This window comes from Chenopodium quinoa, unplaced genomic scaffold, assembly GCF_001683475.1.
Source record: "Chenopodium quinoa cultivar QQ74 unplaced genomic scaffold, ASM168347v1, whole genome shotgun sequence".
NCBI classification, from domain to species: domain Eukaryota; kingdom Viridiplantae; phylum Streptophyta; class Magnoliopsida; order Caryophyllales; family Amaranthaceae; genus Chenopodium; species Chenopodium quinoa.
Window position 1 is genome coordinate 381,834 of NW_018742980.1, and position 19,541 is coordinate 401,374.

General features: G+C 34.8%; 2 protein-coding genes across 2 annotated transcripts; one reads left to right on the plus strand and one right to left on the minus strand.

The window, feature by feature from the left end:
- Window positions 1-3,848: 3,848 nt before the first annotated feature.
- On the minus strand, window positions 3,849-14,185 carry LOC110729335 (transcription initiation factor TFIID subunit 12-like). The gene is made up of 8 exons (XM_021909068.1): window positions 12,881-14,185; window positions 12,358-12,519; window positions 5,978-6,598; window positions 5,815-5,889; window positions 5,180-5,258; window positions 5,000-5,064; window positions 4,610-4,645; window positions 3,849-4,516 (listed from the first exon to the last, which is right to left on the minus strand). The coding sequence occupies exons 1-8, from the start codon at window positions 13,529-13,531 to the stop codon at window positions 4,409-4,411; spliced, it is 1,797 nt and encodes a 598-aa protein (XP_021764760.1). The 5' UTR covers window positions 13,532-14,185; the 3' UTR covers window positions 3,849-4,408.
- Window positions 14,186-15,303: 1,118 nt separating this feature from the next.
- On the plus strand, window positions 15,304-18,693 carry LOC110729336. The gene is made up of 5 exons (XM_021909069.1): window positions 15,304-15,999; window positions 16,096-16,222; window positions 16,360-16,644; window positions 16,870-16,971; window positions 17,995-18,693. The coding sequence occupies exons 1-5, from the start codon at window positions 15,506-15,508 to the stop codon at window positions 18,115-18,117; spliced, it is 1,131 nt and encodes a 376-aa protein (XP_021764761.1). The 5' UTR covers window positions 15,304-15,505; the 3' UTR covers window positions 18,118-18,693.
- Window positions 18,694-19,541: the final 848 nt, after the last annotated feature.

The following is a 19,541-nucleotide window of genomic DNA, read 5'->3' on the forward strand; positions in this document are numbered from 1 at the left end:
TTCAACGTTATCTAGTCTCTCAATCTGCCTATGGAGAATAATAAACAATTAAAGGAAATATGATAATTTTAGCTTTAAGATGACTTTTCTTTGTTGAGCTTGAGATATACGAAGTATAAATTAGACATATAGATATGTAAATTTTAAAGATAGGCTATTTTGTAGACAATTATCCGTATGTTTTTTTTATTTGTGAAAAACTAACCCTAAGATTGCAAACGTTGGCTAGTCATATTAACGAATTCCGTCCAATTGAGCCGTTTGTGGGGCCCAATTCTACAAATTCTGTCCAATTCAATCCAAATTTGTAATAATAATATTAATACTACAAGAGGAGAGAGGTAGTTGAGGAGGGAGTTAATTAGGTGAGAAAACGTAGGAATGGGCCTCACAAACGGCTCAATTGGACGGAATCCGATAATGAGTAGTGCTAGACAGATGTTTACTATTTTAAGGATAGTTGTTCACAAATAAAATAAAAACGGATAGTTGTTAGTTCTTCACAAAATTTCCTTATTAACAAATAGGTTAGATTGATCATAGATTAAAATTGTTGCCATAGAAAACGTGAATATATCCAAGTTGACAAGGTAGAGTTGGAAACACTACAAGTAACATAAAAGGGTCTCCCCTTTATTAAATAAGAATGAGGACTAAAGTTTCATACAAGTTGCTTAATCCACTGCATCTTGCTTTTTGAGGATTACTTGCTGTTTTGAGCTTTTAGTCATAAAAACATCTTCTACCAAACCGTTAAATGGAGTATTAATTTAATGTATATATATACCTTTGAATTTGATTTTCCAAAAAATGTCCATCCATTCAAATATTCAATTGGACAATATCAAAATTCAAACAAAATTCAAGACTTGGGCTCACGGCATAGAATGCAAGTACGTAAGCTACCTTTTAACTTCTTTTTCAAAGTCATCATTGAATCTTTATTTCTTATAACTAATGCTTAGTTTAGTATTTAATTATTCCTTTTCTCCCTATTTTGTTATAGATAGCTGAATAGCCCTCATTCTTAACTCGTTCTACTATTACAAAATAATGGGATTTTGCGTAGTAAGCTTCTGGTATATATTCATCAAGCTCTAATCACAAAAATCTAAACATTTACCTATCCATACATAAGGTAGAAGTCTAAATAAAACTGGAAGAGTCTTTCATATCTAGAAAATTTTACATCAAAGGAAAATGGATATGTTTCCTAAAATATAATAATATCAATAAATCATAACATACTACTAAAACAGATACCATGAATAACACGTGTGACTTCCTAGTGCAATCAATTTTCCTTTCAAGATCCCTCTTTTTTTTTCTTAAAAAAAAAAAAAAAAAAAAAAAAAAAAAAAAAAACTAACTACTACCTCACTCCTTATATAAATTATTTCATATATCAAGTTTATAATTTGAATAAATTTTGATTTAAATATTTTATATATGTAAATATCACAATAGGAAATATTCTATAACAATGAATATAATTGATTCTTTATTATAATAAATTGATTCTATATTTGATTCTTTATTTCAATATCACAATAATAGAAAATCGTGTATAGCACTATTCTTTAACAGTGAATCAAATTAACTTACTATTAGATGCACATATCACAGTAACACAATAATTGGAAATCTTGTATAGCACTATTCATTGTTAGTGAATCAAATGATTATTTATTTGATGCAAATATCATAATAACACAATAATAGGCTATCTTCTATAGCACTATTCTTTAGCAATGTATCAAATTAACTTACTATTAGATGCATGTATCACAATATCACAATTTTCTGATGTAATTTTCATAAGTATATTCTACTAATAAATTTTCAAACAACTAAACTTAAATAACCCAAACTTTTTTTTGTTAAGTTTGAATAAATGCGTTTGGAGCAACAAACGTCTTTTTATCATGGCAACAAATCATGGTTCAGTTAACGATATTAGCACTATTTTTTTTAATGAATGCAAAGCATCAATATTTATTATGATTATTTTTTTCCTGTTTTGAAACATATGTTATCGGATATCTTTCTAATATATTAGGAATTGCCAATTCAACAAGAGATGGAAAACCAGCCAAGCGGCTCACTTTTCAGTTAGAGGACTTACAGTAATTACTATATTATTTTTTTAACCTTCTTGTAACATTGCTATTGTATAAATATATTTAAAAAAATCTTATTGTTACATAATTTTTTAAAATATTTCAGGAAAAATGTTTTGAGTTGCACTTTATGGGATATGTATGTGTATCAAATGCAAGATTATTTGAATGAACATCCGGGCTGTCAAGTTATACTGATAGTGCAGTTCGCAAAAATAAAGAATTGGAATGGTATACTTCCGTTGTTCCACAAATATTGCAACAAGGATGAAATTACGCATTCCAAATCACATTTTATATGTTAAATATGTATAATTATATAAGAGTAAAATTATAAAAAGTTGATATTGTGAAAGTATTTTACGAGACGAATCAAACAAGACCCCACATGACTATATTTTACTTTACGTATAAATCATAATATGTGGTTAAATAAGCGTGATGAATAGTGTAAAAGTCTAGTTGTTGCGGTATTACTAGAGAGGAGAAAGTATGTAATAACATATATATTATGATAAATTTTGGTTTCTAAATTAACCGATTCTAATTATATAATGCATGTACTTATCACGCAATTTTATCGATATAAAGGTATTGTGGGTATACAAAGTTCACTATGTGTAGAAAAGACTAATTCAAATATTCTGGATAGCTGACATAATCATAAGTTATGGTTTCTAAGTGTATCTTACTTAAATAATCTATGAAATAAATTAGATAAATTGAAAAAATTGTAAAGCGGTTAATGATCAACTACTTTTAGGGGTCGTTTGGCTGGGGAATTCATCAAAGGGAATGGGAATCAACTGCCCTCATTCCCTTTGATGTTGTTTTTTAGACCTTTTTTTCCCATTCCCTCTACCCTCTCCATTCCCCCAAATCTTTCCAAATTGATTCCCCGCCCCCCCAAGGGTATTTCCATTCCCATATCTTAGCCACCACCATACCACCACCCTCTTACCTACCCAAACCGCCGGAAAACACAGCCACCGTACCGTCGCTGCTTCCCGCACCCTTTGCCGGCACTCCCCGCCCCTCGCCGGCCCTCCCCACCCCCCGCACAGCTCTCCCCTCCCCCGAAACACCTCCCTCAACCCAAAAAAACCCTAAAAACCATTCTCACTCACCGTAAAACCCGTCGGTTGCCCTTCCCCCACCCTCGAAACCTTAGCCGCCAGGGTTTTTCGGGGCTGAGGGAGGTTTTTCGAGGGAGGGGAGAGCTGTGCGAGGGGCGGAGAAGGTAGGGGAGGCCCAGCGAAGGGAGGCAAATAGTGGGGGAAGTGCGACGGCTGGAAAAGGTGGAAAGTGAAGATTTCAAGTGGTTGTGTGGTGGTGGGACTAGAGGGATTGTCTCTCTTTGTTTTTAAAACAAAGGGCATAGAAAATTTAAGGTATTTTCATTCCTTTACTTTTCTTTCCCTTTATTCATTCCATTCTGATTATCCCATGCGAACCAAACAGCCCCTTAGTTTATCATTCTATTTAATTTATGTTTTTACTCCATTTAATGAGTTTATGTTTACATAGTGTATTATTCATAATTTATGGCAACTTCCTGGGTGAATCGCCTTCAAATCTTCAACAGTATTTAAAAACATCGCTAGTACAGTACTCGATCACTACAGCAGATGCTGCCGAAGTTCTAAAATTTCTTGACGTAGTATATATTCCTATTAAGTTTACTCTTATACAACATACCTGACCAATTCTCCCATATACAATCAGTAGTAATGCAGAGAATACTTGTATAACTTTCCAATTGCATACCAAAAGAGGAGTTTAACTAAAATACAAACAGCATGACAATGGATGCTCAATGTTAATTACGTACGAGTAATAGGAATAGGAGACACAAAGCTTCACATCTTTCCAATCTCTCCCACCGTTTGCTTCCTTAATAGGAGTATATATATGCAAATGTTTTAAATGCTGTAAATTAAGATAATCATTACCTCATATTCCGATCATCCAAAATCATCTCCCTCTATACCACTCATAAAATTAGTGGTTGGTATGTGACAAAACTCTTCCTTGCCTTCCCTAATCGGCCTTCCTTCCCTTTACAATTTTCCCCCTCAAAGCACATATGCTATTCACTAATAGTTGAAATCTAACAGTTCCGAACCAAAAGCTTACACAGCATCTGTACCCCCCAAAAAAGGCCTTCAGGAGCTCAGAGTTAGGTCACATAACCTGAGTTACAAAAATACTTGAGGCCAAATAATTTGAGCCTCAAGAGTAGAATGTCACCAATATATCATCTGAATCAAAGACGAGTCAAATGAGACTCAAGATCCCACGACGTTGGGAGTTGCTTTAGCCAAATGCCCTTTAACATTTCCAGTAGCTGGTCCAGCAGAGGTTTTATTGTCAGCTCCAGTGATAGATTTTTTTATCTGCCCCAGGAAGATGAAAATGAGAAACAGAGTCAAGGCAAGGACACATTAGAGCACAATAAAGTTGAATCCACAAAGAAAATCATCAAGTACCAGTGCTAGGCGCTCTTTGTGGACATCATTAACAACCTATGGAAACCAAAATAGATCATCAATATGATAAATAAATTAATAAAAGAAAAATTTTACATAAATAACCGTAAATTTCAACCACATTCAAAAAAAATCCCACCTTTTCATTATTCAGGGAATAATCCCGAGTATAATAAAATCCTGGTTAAATTTATCTCTACTGTTATTATCCTTGTCTTTGTTGGGTCAGCTATTGTATATAAGAATAACACTTCCGATTATTTTCATAAAGCTGGAATTATTCTTGATTAACAGAAAGGTGGGATTGATCAAGATTAATCATGTCAAATTTTCTATAAAGTATATTTCATGTCTCATTGTTCTTTAGCACATTATCTGATAGTAGCTTACTGGTTTCTTATAGGTCTTAATTTCATCTCCAGTAAACCCTGGAAGAGTCATATTCCAAGTTCTTTCTGCAATGACAAACACATTCACAAATTAGGAAATAGACAAACTAGATATTGATAGCTTTAAAAGTATGATATGATAGTACATGTTAAGTATATGTATTATCCACATGTCACTGACCTAGATGCAGCAATATGTCCTTTGCTTCCAATGTATTTGACTTCCTATGTTTGGCCAATGAGCAGCCAAATGTTGTAACCTGCTCAAAAATGAGGCACAACAGCATTATCATATTAATTTGATGCATGAGAGATATGAGTAAGATATACTAAAGATGTTTCATGATTGATTGACAAGAAGGGTCCAGTGAGGATGCAGCTTCCAGGATGTCAAAGGTGAAAACATGCTTCAAACAAGAAGAAATTTGAAAAAAGAAATTATGAACAAAAGGAGTACAACATATTACTAAATCAGTTAAGGAATTGCATTAATCAGTAGCACAAACTGAAACACAGTATGGCATTGATAAGAGCTTTACAACCAGCAGAATATGAGCATAAGCAATTCAATGGTTAAAGAAATACTCAAACTAGCTACATCCCATAATATTTAACACCCTTTAAGATAAGAGGGGGAAAGGGGTCTGTACAGCATTCTCTGCACTGTCTAATTCTCATATGTACCAAGAAAATTTTGAAAGCTTAGTTAAAAAAATTGACAAGTCAATAAAATCTTCAGCAATATCGATCAATAAAGGAAGTGAAGGTTAAAACTCAAAGGTTATCAGAATAAAGGAGGTGAAGGTTCAAACTCACCGAGTCAATAAAATCTTCAGCAATATCAACCAGAACATCTTCAACATCAGGATCTAATTTCTCAGATGGATCAATCTGTTGATCAAGTGCGTGAACTTTAATATTCAGAAATCTTGACCAATGCAACTATGCAAGAGCAAAATAGATGGTAAAGATCATTCACCTGGTTCACAAGCTCTTGAATGCTTCTCTTGCTGAGGATTGTGCTACAAGGTTCAGAAATTTCTGCAGCATTTACATTCTCAACAGGGCCAGAATGGACAATGCCTACTTGCCCCGTGGCAGGGGAGGGAGGCTTCTGATTTGCTGATCCCTGTACCCTGACAATTTGTTGCTGATTAGGTAAAGGTTGCAAAACTCTTGATGCTGGGAGCTGCTGTCCATAATTCTCTTGAGACTGATTTGATGCTGGAAAATGTTGCTGTTGCTGTGGAGAAGGCAAGAATTGATGTTGCTGTTGCGAGGGATGTAATTGCTGTTGCTGTTGCGAGGGATGTAATTGCTGCTGCTGTTGCTGTTGCTGTTGCTGTTGTGATGGCAATAATTGCTGTGGTTGGGAATTTGCTTGAACAGGCTGAGGTGGCTGCTGAGGGATATGAGATCTCTGCTGTAGTGACTGGGGATTCACCTGGGGTCTAAAAGATTGAGAGGGCAAAGGGGGGCGCCCTTGTTGAGCAGACAACCATGGCTGATGTGGAGACTGCTGGGTTTGTGATGTACTCGGTGTTGATGTATTTGGTGAAGTTACAGAAGAGGCCCTCAACATGCCATGTCCTTGGAAATTCTGCAAATTTAGAAAACAGATGGTGTATACCACATCATTACATAGTCTAGGCACAGAAAGTAGATTACAAAGAGCTTATATACAGTGAAAGACGAGTGAATAAAAAATTCTGCAGAAAATGTGAAAAAACCTTTTGATCACCACAAGTCCACAACCAACAGCCAAGTGTACATGTGACAGATACAACCAATAAATATTTTACAAGTAACAATGGGAACAAGGGACATGCTACAACAAGGGCCAAAAGGAGAAAGGGATACATAAATAAGCTGGTTCTCAGAGGAAACTCCCCTTCGGTGGGGCCTTCAACTAAAAATCTAACTTTAAGTGCAAAATTTATAAGTCAACCCTTAAGTAGCATTTATCAGCCAAACCTTCAATTTTCCCTAAAAAAAAGTCAAACCTTACATCTAGTATGAAGATTCATATCCACATTTAATTTTCAGCATCCACCCCCCACCCCCCCCCCCCCAACCCCACCCCCTTGTCTCTATTTATAACGGTCATATTGATCAACAAAAGCCATCAAAAGATGGTGACTGGAAAACAAATAGAGCTTAAGAGTGGTTCTATGTGACACATGTAGTTGAGGGACTTTTGTGATCAAAGCCCCACTTAGGTATAATTTTGTGCTAATATATGATTAGTAAATATAATAATATCCTGTAGAATTGTAGATATCAAAACAAGTCACATACATCAGCGGACTTTATATAGAATAGAAATAATGAAATAAAGAGATTGTGCAGACAGCTACAATGAGCGAGAAAGTAACTTTACATGATGATAGAGGCCAAGAGTACATGAACAATGCAGAAATACATTATCGCATTCCCTCAGATAGTAAATTTATGCAACAGATCTATATCCTGATGAAAGTACAAACTCTCAGTTTATCCATTCATCCAGGACCTGTACAAACACTTCAATACCCTAGTCCTTTAAACAAATACATCATCAGATACCAGACAAACTGAGTACTCAAAGCTGATTCGTGTAATTTATTATTAGTTGAGTAATCAGCAATCCTTCAATTTGAAATCATCAAGACACAAAATGTCTTCTAATTGAATACCAGTTGTGTACAAAATTAAACATTAATAATATATGATTAATAATATATATTGTTTGAAAGAGTGCATTTCAGAGAAATTAAGAATGAATAAGAGAAAGAGAGGCCTCTAGAAAGGTCTAAATCGGTAGCTCTGAGAAATTAGTATTAATACCCTGTCAAGTTACCAAACTTCCAACAAGCTGATTTTGAATTTAATCAATCGCAGAATTTTGGTCTGTGGATTCAAATGTAACCTCAAAAATTAAGCTTAACACTACACGCACCTCCATATCATCAAGCATTTTAGCATTTCAGAAATAATGTCCCAATTCTTTGCGTTCTCATTTCCACAAACCACTTCATATCATGTACTTTTAGATATCTTCCTTTATCTTGATATCTTCCTTTAATATATAAATGAATTTCATGCCGACAAAATTCAACTAAATTTAGATGGGATTCATGGAAAAGTAGAAAATCTTGATCCTAAAAAAAATTATTTGGATATTCTCCAGCAATAGCTGCACTTGCCAAAATGGCATGCAAAGATGTAAAATTGATATGAAGACTTGGCATAGCTTTTCAATAAGGTCAACATTCAACCTTCACCCTCCAGGTAAAATGCAATCCAACCTCAGTAGAATGGCCAACACAGACATATAATTAATGTGAAGAATTGGCATCACCCTTCAATAAGGTCAACATTCACCCTTCAAGTGGAAGATTTTTTGTAGCCACATACAACAAGGCTTGAACAAAAATATGCAACTATGCTCCTCCTTTACTGAAAAAATTTCACAATATATAGCTTTAGGGGCAAAAAGAAAATCTTATAGAACTTATTCCAAATCAATAAATAATAAAACCCACTTCATGGAAAGGCAATGTGAAGCAGCTCATATGAAAATGCAAAAAAAATAGTTCATGACACTCTTTGTCTCTTTCTTGCTCCCCCACATCATTCTTGTCATGACATGTATTTTTCTTGAAAGATCAGCCTACTGAAAAAAAGTATGCCATCCCTCTATTGTTATTCGTTATAACCCTCTACATTTTTCTCTGTCTTACACCAGACACAATACCACATTATGTAGTGATTATTAAAAATACACCCTTAATAAAAATAATAATGACAAGTACCACTTAATAAAAATCAATCAATATGGGTGCCTATTTATAGATTCCAAATACAACGGTGGATTTTTTTTCCCCCTATCTTTTAGAAAAAATGTCGTTAGAAATTTTTTTGTAGTGGATATAATTGGAAAAATCTAAGCAACATACATGTATGAAGCCCAGATTGGTATGCATGCCACATTAGCCTTGTGGACAAACTTAAAAATATTTTGAAATTATTTTGGCTAATGCACTCCAAAACAGCACAGACTTCACAAGTCACACCAAAAAACTTAATTCCATGAGATGGTACAAGACCCACTCATACATGAATCAAGACATGATTTGGTTCATTCCATGGTTAATTCATAAACTTTTCATTATATAAGTTCGATTCTATATACTTCAGTATAGCCTTCAGACAATATTATGTCATGAATATGGTCTATTAACCAATTTTTATGGATAAATTTTACTCCACATTTCACAATTCACAAATTGTAAGACAATGCTCCAAGATCATTACTCGTGTACTATTTTAAGTTCATGAAATGAAAATTATACAAATAAAAAATAATTATTGGACCACATTCATGTCGACAAGTCTTTACAAGTTCATGAACTATGACATGATTAAAAATTAAAATCATGACACAACTCAAGTTCATATGGAAGTGGCCCTACATGAACCAACTAAGTTTTTTTTTTTGAAAAAAATGGCTGATAGCTCAACAAAACAATGAGTGCCCTTAGAAGACCACGCACTAAAACTTATCATTCTGGTGAGCAACATCCATTTGTACCCCTAAGTAGTGAGCTGAAGCGTGCCCAATCAGTCTCATTTCAGGTTCAATTCCCCCAATTTTGACTTAAGCTTATCTCAACTAATTTGAATATAACAAACATATCACAATATATTTGAACATATTTTGGTTGTAAATTGAACATGAAACTTAATTCGTCAAAACTTATTTTTCCGAAATTTATTAACTCTTATGTGAACTCAATTTCCCTAAAATAAGTGAAAACAAGTTGAACAAACATAGGGCCTAGTATGAATTCTCTTCAACAGAATTTTTCCAACGTCATATAGAAGAAATTTTATAAATAGACACCCATTGTGATTCATTTTCACTTTTCCCATTTGGACTTCTTTCCTCTCCATAAATTACTTATAATATTCTTAATTTCTTCTTTGCTAATTTATCAAGGTAATTGCTTATTTACTTTTTTTTTTACTAATAGTGCTGTTATCACGATTAAAATCTAATTATTATCAATTTTATTATGTACTTCGATGATTAATCACCAATTTCACCAAGCATAAGAGAGAGAATATGGTGGTGTGTAGCACTAATAGCATAACGTATATGAACTACCTTTTAGTAGTTCTTGAGTGGGGTGACTTTTGAAGAAAGAAAAAAAAATGTTATTACATGAACGACGTGAAGGGGTGAGAAAGAGCAAGGTAGGGATCCATGGACTATTTGTTTTAGTTATCGATTGTGCATCCTCTAAAGGAAGATGAAAGAGGTTACGATGTAACAAAAGCAAGAGCAAGGTAGGGATCCATGGACTATTTGTTTTAGTTATCGATTGTGCATCCTCTAAAGGAAGATGAAAGAGGTTACGATGTAACAAAAGCATAAAGCACAAATAACTATAGTGAGCTTTCCACCATGTATCTTACTATATTGAATCTGGCCAAATTTGAATCTCCCCCGACACCAAGGACTATTCCCAAGGGACATGATGTATGCTATCATTACTCAAGTTAACGTTTCTTCAACTAATTAAAATTACATATAAGAGACAACCCCCCTCTTGGCATCCCACTAGACACAAGCACCAGGTATTGAAACATATACTTCCTCCGTTTCTTTTTAATCGACACGTTTCTTTAGTCACGTTTGCCAATGCACAACTTCAAACATTTATATCTTTAATTACCGATAAGCAAAAATTATGAAAAGTTGATATTTTGAAAATATATATCGTGACGAATCTAACAAGATCCCACATGACTATATTTTTCATTACGTATAAAGCACAAAACACGGTCAAAGGAAAGTGTGTGAATAGTGCTAAAGTCAAAACGTGTCAACTAAAAAAAAACGGAGGTAGTATATGCCATCATTACACAAGATAACGTTTCTTCAACTGATTAAATTACATATAAGAGATAAACCCCTCTCTTGGCATCCAACAAGACACAAGCACCGAAAGCATATAAATTATTTCACTTATCAATTCTAAATTATTAATTTTCAAACAATGCAAACACGCGTACTTCAATTAGAATCGTCCACAGTAAAACTAGGTGCATCAACCAACACACAGCCTTAATTAAAAACTACTGGCTTCACAAAGAAAAGCACCACACTTACAGCAAATCAGTCCTTATGAGCGTTTAATTTATTTGCAACCCTCTTCTTTTCTGAATAGTGGGCTCCCTGTTTTGAGCATTTGGAAATGATATGTTGGGGGAATTAATAACTTCTTGTAGGGCAATTTGTGGAACTATGAATTTATATGTGATTGAGGGGGAGATAATGGAGCCGTTGAAGACTTTTGAGTATGCAAGGAAGATTAATAGTGAGCTACATTCTGGTTGTGCAAAACAGCTAATGCAGCGACTACTTCAAAGGGTGGGTGGCACACTCATTCTCATCTTCTTGGACGCCTCCAAGTGCAGGTCAAGTAAAGATGAATGTGGACACAGGTATTCTAGGTGAGGTTGGTACAAGATTAGGAATTGTGCTTAGGAATGAGGACAGAGTAATTGGCAGGGGCATCAATTCAGTTTGTCGAGACTAGGGAGCTGAGTAATTGCATAGCTCTAGAACTGAATGTGAAGAATGGTTTTGTGGAAAGTGATTGTTTTCTGATAATTCAAGCTTTGAGTGACAAGAAGAGGGGTAGCAGCAATCTGTTTTTCTTATTTTAGAAGATATTTATGTCTTGTTATCTAGCTTTAAATTGTTATCTTTTCATTTGTTAAGTGTAGTGGTAATAAGGTTGCTAATAGTTTGGCGCATTTCCAACCCATGGAGATTGGCAAACGATTATGGGTAGACAATATTCATAGAAGTATTGATGTTGTAGCTCAGTCAGATTTATCAATATAATCCCAATTGTTGGGTTTTAAAAAAAAATACTTCCTTTATGCTGGTCGTCCACTTGTTTATACTATTCCAGACATTAAATATAATTACTATCTAGAAATAAATGTAGATTATATCTAGATTCACAAGATATTCCCATAGCATACTAGGTTTGATGGAAAATATGATCTCCTAGATTCTACCGCTTAATTCAAGGTCATTGCTGTTGTTATTGCAATTCTTCTTTATAACGAGAGAAAGCAAAGATGTGAATATAATACGTATTTACTAATAACTAATAAGAGTTGTTCCTCTTCCTCTACTGCAGCTCTAAAGCTATCCGTTCTCAATCTTATATTTACACAAAAGGTACCAAACAAATGAAAAACTCACTACAATTCACTAACTGAAACACTAAACCTGAACTTGGTACTGATCCAATATTATAAAACCAATGAAGAAGATTCAAAGAAGCTAAACATAACCTGGGTCACAGAAGGCATATTATTGGAAGTAGTCAGTGGCCTAATTCCAGAAGCTGCCTGCATTGGTCTTTGCTGGTGAAGAGCCGAAGGAGGAACCCCACCAGGCCGTATCTGAGAGCCTATTATCCCCATGCTCGGCATTCCATGCATTATAGGCCTTGCCTGCAAAACATTGCCACAAACAACTGAGCATATGGTGATCACAAAACATGAAATGAACACAATTAAGCATGATCAAATATTACTTCAATAATTTCGATTTCTAACATACAAACCAATTCTAGCTCAAACTACAGCAATCTGTAAACATCATATATCTAGGCATTCCTCAGTAAAATATCAAATTTCAACCAAAAACCTAAAGCAACCTTCCACTTAGACTCCCACACAAATCCAGCATCAACCCATCAACAACAGAAACCCGAATTCCAGTATTCGACATCAATCAATCAAAAACAAATCAACCCAATTCATGAAATCACAAAACATAAATCAATGAAAAACACAAACATGAAAAAATTACCGGAGAGGGGGAGGAAGAGGAGACAACAGAAGGATCGGGAAGACTGACAGGATTGCGAGGAAGTGCAGCACCATACTGAACACCAAAAGCGGAAGAAAACGAGGCGGCGGGTTGAGTCGGACCAGATGAAGCATGAGCAGGAACCCCAATAGCAATGCCACCCCTCTGCGGCGGCGGAGGGGCAGCAGAAGAAGAAGTTGAGGACTGAAATTGGGAAGAGAAATGTGAATATTGGGAAGTGGGTTGTGACCATGCTGGTCTACTAAACGCAATTGGTTGTTGTTGGTGTTGCTGTTGCTGTTGTTGCTGTTGCTGGTGGTGTTGTTGGGGGTAAGAAGGGTGTGAATTTGTGGGGTTCAGATTAGGGTTTGGAATGGATTGTTGTTGTTGTTGTTGTGGTTGTTGTTGCGGCGGCTGTGGTGGTTGTTGTTGCGGCGGTTGTGATGGTGGTTGTTGCTGCGGTTGTGATTGTGCCTGTTGCGGCGGTTGTGGGGGTGGAAGAGAGGGAGTAGACGGTGGTTGTGACGGCGGAGGTTGAGAAGGCGGCGGTTGTTGCAACGGCGTTGATGGTTGAGAAGGAGAGGGAGAAGGGTCCGTTGGGTGTGAAGGAGTGGGTTGTGATGAAGGTGGTGTTGATGTTGGTGGTTCCATTGAATTGGAGTGAAAAAAATGTGGTTTTTTTTCAAACGAATTGAATTGGGGGGGTATTGGATGAGGTGAGAAGGGAGTGAGTATTTATATGAATTGAAGTAGAAAGTGACAATTTAGGAATTCTAGTACTAGAGTTGTGGCTTTTGTGGGGGAGGATGTGCTCTTAGTCCTTTATGCAATATCAAAAGGGTATATTCGTAAGTTCAATCAATAAGTTAAGGTTAATATCGTAATTTTGAAGTAGACATTTAATGGAGATATCAACTATTCAACAACATCAATGGAGGAAGTAGCTTTAATTGAGACTCGAGTAATCGAAGCTCGCGAATAGTTTCAATGGAGGAGGACGATAACCTTCTCCTTTTGGAGTTAACCATACTCTAATTTCTCTATATTTCTTGGGGTTTTCGTTTAATTCGACGGTGAAGCCGCCGGAAATATGATGGTGGAGAATGGAGATAGTGGTTCCTGTGTAGTTTCAATGGAGGAGGGAAGTAGCTACAATGGTGATTTGCGAAGACGAAGGATTAAGATGATGGAGCAAGAAGAAGACAGGAAAAGTACAGCAAAAAAATATTAAAATGCTAAAACAATTGGTTTTATTTACCATTATGCCATTTTGAGAAACAATTTTGTTAATCAATAAGAAAAACTGGGGCAGCCCCAATAAAAACAACAATATACTCGTAGTTTTTTTAACCAAACTTTATCTTATGTGTTTCGTTAACCAAACATGTAATTTACGAATTATGGATAGAGGTGTCAAAAACTGACCTGACCCGAAACCAATCCGAAAAATGTCAGATTCAAATTTGATGTATGGACAGAATAATTTAGCATAACTCAAATTTGAAAATTGAACCGACCCGGCCTCACCGAACCTGACGAGACACCCGAATTGACACCTCTATTTTTGGATAATGAAGATGCTTCTAGGTAGAAGGGTCAAACAACACATCCTTGGGAAATTCAGCTACTAATAGTTGAAGTCGAGATCTTCAACTGTTTCACTCCTTCCACACCTAAAGACAGACACATATGTAGAAAAGTTAATTGAGTTGCAGATTATGTAGCCTCTTTGTGGCAAAATATCCACCAGCAAATCAACCCCTTTTAGATTTTTTTTTTTTTTTTTTTTTTTTTTTTAAATGTATTCGTAATTTTGATAGATTAGACCTTAGTCTTGAGAAAAGACGGATCTTAAAAATTTGGGTTTAAAATTAGGGTTTTCGCTATTTTTGATTTTAATACTTCACGATTATGTTTTTATTTTTGTCAAGATTTATTGCAATTTTTGTTGTGTTTTTTTCATGATTTACTGTCTAGATTATAGAATTCAATTTCAGTAACTAGGAATTCGATTGGAATAATTGTATATCTGGTCGATTAATTTCTTATTTGCTTTAATCTATTCCACACTAAGCGTAGAAGAAGAAGAAGAAGAAGAAGAAGAAGAAGAAGAAGAAGAAGAAGAAGAAGAAGAAGAAGAAGAAGAAGAAGAAGAAGAAGAAGAAGAAGAAGAAGAAAGAAGAAGAAGAAGAAGAAGAAGAAGAAGAAGAAAGAAGAAGAAGAAGAAGAAGAAGAAGAAGAAGAAGAAGAAGAAGAAGAAGAAGAAAGAAGAAGAAGAAGAAGAAGAAGAAGAAGAAGAAGAAGAAGAAAGAAGAAGAAGAAGAAGAAGAAGAAGAAGAAGAAGAAGAAGAAGAAGAAGAAGAAGAAGAAGAAGAAGAAGAAGAAGAAGAAGAAGAAGAAGAAGAAGAAGAAGAAGAAGAAGAAGAAGAAGAAGAAGAAGAAGAAGAAGAAGAAGAAGAAGAAGAAAGAAGAAGAAGAAGAAGAAGAAGAAGAAGACACGTAGTTAGATTTATTATCATCTAGAAATTTAAACTCTCTGATTTTATTTGGTTTGTTGCCTAATATGCTTATTAATTTAAACTTAATCTTGAGTCCATTGGTATGTAGTTAGATTTATTATCATATATGTTTTTTTTTTCTTGCATATTACATATAATTTTAATGAGTTGTTATTATGTATGTTTGTTTCTGTATTTATTAAATGTGCAGATGGCTTATAGACGTAGAGGTGGCTTGAATGGAAGAGGTGCAATCATTCGCCCTCCAGGCTATCGTAATATAGGGGTAGCAAATCCTCACACTATGGCTGAAGATTTGAGTCATGAGATACCCGGTAATAGTATACCCACTCTGATTCCAAATACCCAGCTCCACACAACTACCAGCACACAAAATCAAATGCCTATAGTTGGAGCTGCCACACAAGCACCTGTGAACAATGTACCAAATGGCGTACTTAACCAGGCTGAGGTGCCTAATTCTATGACTCAGTCAACAGCTCACCAGGAGCCCCAGATAGACCAAGTTGATTCAATGCATAATAATTGTAATATAAGTGTATCTGATGAGACAGGTAATCCGGAAAAGGTTGATTCAGTGTTGCATCTTAATGGATTATGGTCAGTTGCATATACTTATAACGAACAAAGTTCTATACACTTACTTTATTTTTATTTTTTTTCAATGAGATTATTTTAATATTCTGCCTTTAATAGGTTTACCCATCGTGATGTGGTTGATAAAGTATCTGGGACATCATATAAGGCATACTTTAAGGGACCATATTGCAATTGGGGTATGACTCCACTAGATGTAAAACGAAGATGGTGGAATGCTTTCAAGGTTTGTCTTTTATAAGGTTTTTGTCCTGGTTTCTATTTGCTTACTTTGTCATTTAGAAGCTGCAATATTTGTTTTATATCCCAATTAATAACTTTAATTCAATTTACCTTTGGTTGACCTTGCTTTTTAAACTATAGCAAGAGTTCTCATGGGATCCATCAATAGCTATGCAAGTTAAGAAGGGCTGGAAATCAAAATGCAGTAGGCGTATTACTGATATGGTGTCAAAGATTTGCACAAAACCTGACTATATTGCAGAATGGTGCCCTCCTACGATAAGGGAGCAAATGATTCAAATTAGGTCAAAAGAAGATTTCCAAGAAAATTCAAAGCAATGTTCAAAAAATCGAATGGGAAACGAAAACCCAAAAATACACCATCGACAAGGATCTATATCTACTGAAGAAGTGAGGATGAAATTGGTAATGATTTTTTTTCCATGCCTGAAATTATAATATGGATTGTTAAAACATTATGTTAAGATGTGATAAGATCCTAAACTAGTATATAGTGCTTGATACGTTCACTTGAGCATAGTGGTCAGTTAAAATGATACCTTGTAATTTGTTGGTGTATATAACTGATTTTATATCTCCTTAGTTATATATGCAATGCTAATGCTAATGTTAGTGTTAATATATGAATAGGAAAAGAAACTGAAACGTAAGCCAACTGCTGCTGAGCTTTATTACGAATGTCATGCTGATAGCGAAGGTCAATTTGTTAATACCAAGGCAGAAATGGTGTGGGTGAGTATTGTTCTCTACTCTTAACTAATAAATTTTAGCTTGAGTTTGTAAATCTGATCATCATGTCGAAAAGTTCTTTCAAGCTTCAGTTCTCTTGGTATTCCTGGATATCTTTTACCGTTCATTTGATCAATTTATAGTCATTTGTTCTTGTCAAGGTACACTAAAATTTTGTTTTTGTGGGTTAAATTCTGATGTATTAAATGCACTGGGGTTGATTATGAAAACTGGATTTTTTGAGGATCTAATCGAGCAATGAAGATCATAATATGAGCTTGATTTCTTGTCTGACCTTATTAAGTGGTCAGCATGAGTAACCTCTGGTTAATTATTAGGATAAATTATGTCCAAAAAAAAAATTATAAAACTGCGTTATTGTACTCTGTTAATGATACTTTTGGTATTCTCCTGCTGGTGATATAACATTAAATGTTGCAATAATATACTGAAATAAGGATTGTCAATCTGATGGAATAAAGGATCATTGTCCCGGGCTCAGTGATGGCTTTACTTTGTTATGTGTTCGACGTATTTGTGTTATTGGTTGTGGGTTCTATTTTGAAGATGTCTTTTAAATTTTGAACATACTATGGATATTGTTTGTTCGAATGATCTGTTTGGTCATTATATGAGAGTTAGGTTGTTGATTGACATGGATCGTGGATATGTGTTGTTAGCCAACTTATGACTAATGCCGGTCTTTGTAGTTGCCTCCATCACATCTTATCCGTCTTGGTCTTGATCTTGGTCTTGCACTTGACTACTTTGTATGTAATGTACATAACATATTATGGAAAATTAGCTTAATGAATATTTTTTTGCTTGGAATGATTTAAAACAGGTTAACATTGAGACAGGTAATAGAAAATTAGCTTCATTATTAGGGGAAGTGCTGCCCAAATTTTTGGTCATTACTTAATGAGGTTACTTTAACCTCTTATTCACTATGTCAGTTGTATATGTGAAGTTCAACATTATTAGGGGAAGTGCTGCCCAAATTATTTTTTTTCTTTATTTTTCCAGAATGAATTTTCAAGTAAAAAAGCTGCCAACCTTGAATATGAAAGTGAGAATAAAAAAACAGAAGACGAGTTGTTCCTTGAGGCTGCATGTGGGTGGAATAAGAAGGGAAAATTATTTGGTTAGGGAGCAGCTGCTAACTCATACTATGAAAGACCAGGAACTGAAGTAAAGAGGGTAAAGAAATCAAGAATGCAGCATGCAATGGAGTTGGAGAACAAGTTTATCGACCTCGTTACGGAGAATGAAGAACAAAAGAAAGAGCTTGATGCACCAAAACAGAGCCTAGTCGAAACTCAAAAAAGACTTGCGGATACTCAAAAACATTTTGAAGGCCCTTGAACAACAAGTGCAAATGCTTCTACAATCCAACAAAATCTCAGTCACTCTTACATCTACATCTTCCCCGACTGATGGATGATCAACACTATAGTTGATTAACATGACTTTTTGTACATGCATGTAAAGTCAGTAAGTTATTAATTTGACATGCTTCTAAAATAGGTTCAAGCTAGGTAGCATATTTTGTAATTACATATGGCACTAAATAGGTTCAAGTTGGGTAGCATATTTTGAGGGCTTCTTTTATATTTAAGTTACAATTCTCACAAGCTCTTCCCTTGAAGCTACATATGTAATTATGAACTTGGCCTTTAAATATTTGTTCAGATCATTGTTTTGGTATAAATTTCTTTTTTTTTTTTTTTTGTTTTAACATTCAAAGTTACAGTGCATTTAAATGTCATGTGACCATTGAACTAAGTGATGATAGAAAATTTATAATTAAAAAAAAAAAAACCAAATAAGAACAGAAGCTTGATTATAAAATTTTAAAGCGCTACTATAAGCGACAGATTATATGTCTCCGTTGCTAATTTTAGAAACGGATTATATATTTCCGTTGCTAATTTTAGAAACGGATTGTATATTTTCGTTGCTAATTTTAGAAACGGATTATATATATTTCCGTTGCTAATTTTAGAAATGGATTATATATTTCCGTTGCTAATTTTAGAAACGGATTATATATTTCCGTTGCTAGTTTAGAAACGGATTATATATTTCCGTGGCTAAAGTTAGCGACGGAATTTTAATTTCCGTTTCTAAGTCATTGCAACAGAATTTGAAACGAAAAATATTCTGTCTCTAAATCAGCTACGGTTATACATGTTTTCTGTTGCTAAGCTCATTTAGCAACAAGGCTTTTAACAACAGAATGATATCGTTGATAAATCTGTTGCTAGCTTAATCTAGCGACGGATAAGTGGAAATTAGCAACGGATTCGACCTGTAGCTAAATGACTTGATTTTCGTAGTGGAATGGTAGTTTGATAACTGGTTTCTGTACATCTCCACTCTTGTCTTGAGTTATAACTTTCTTTGGAGTTGTACCCTGCAATGTATCATCAGATATGTTAGTTTTACCCTGGAGCCCTGCAAGGCCAGTAACAAGATCATTTGGTATAACAGAATCAGGATTAGCAATTTTTATTAAAATAGGTTCATCATCCTTAGGCATAGGAGGTCCATCATAGTGTGAACCACTCCTC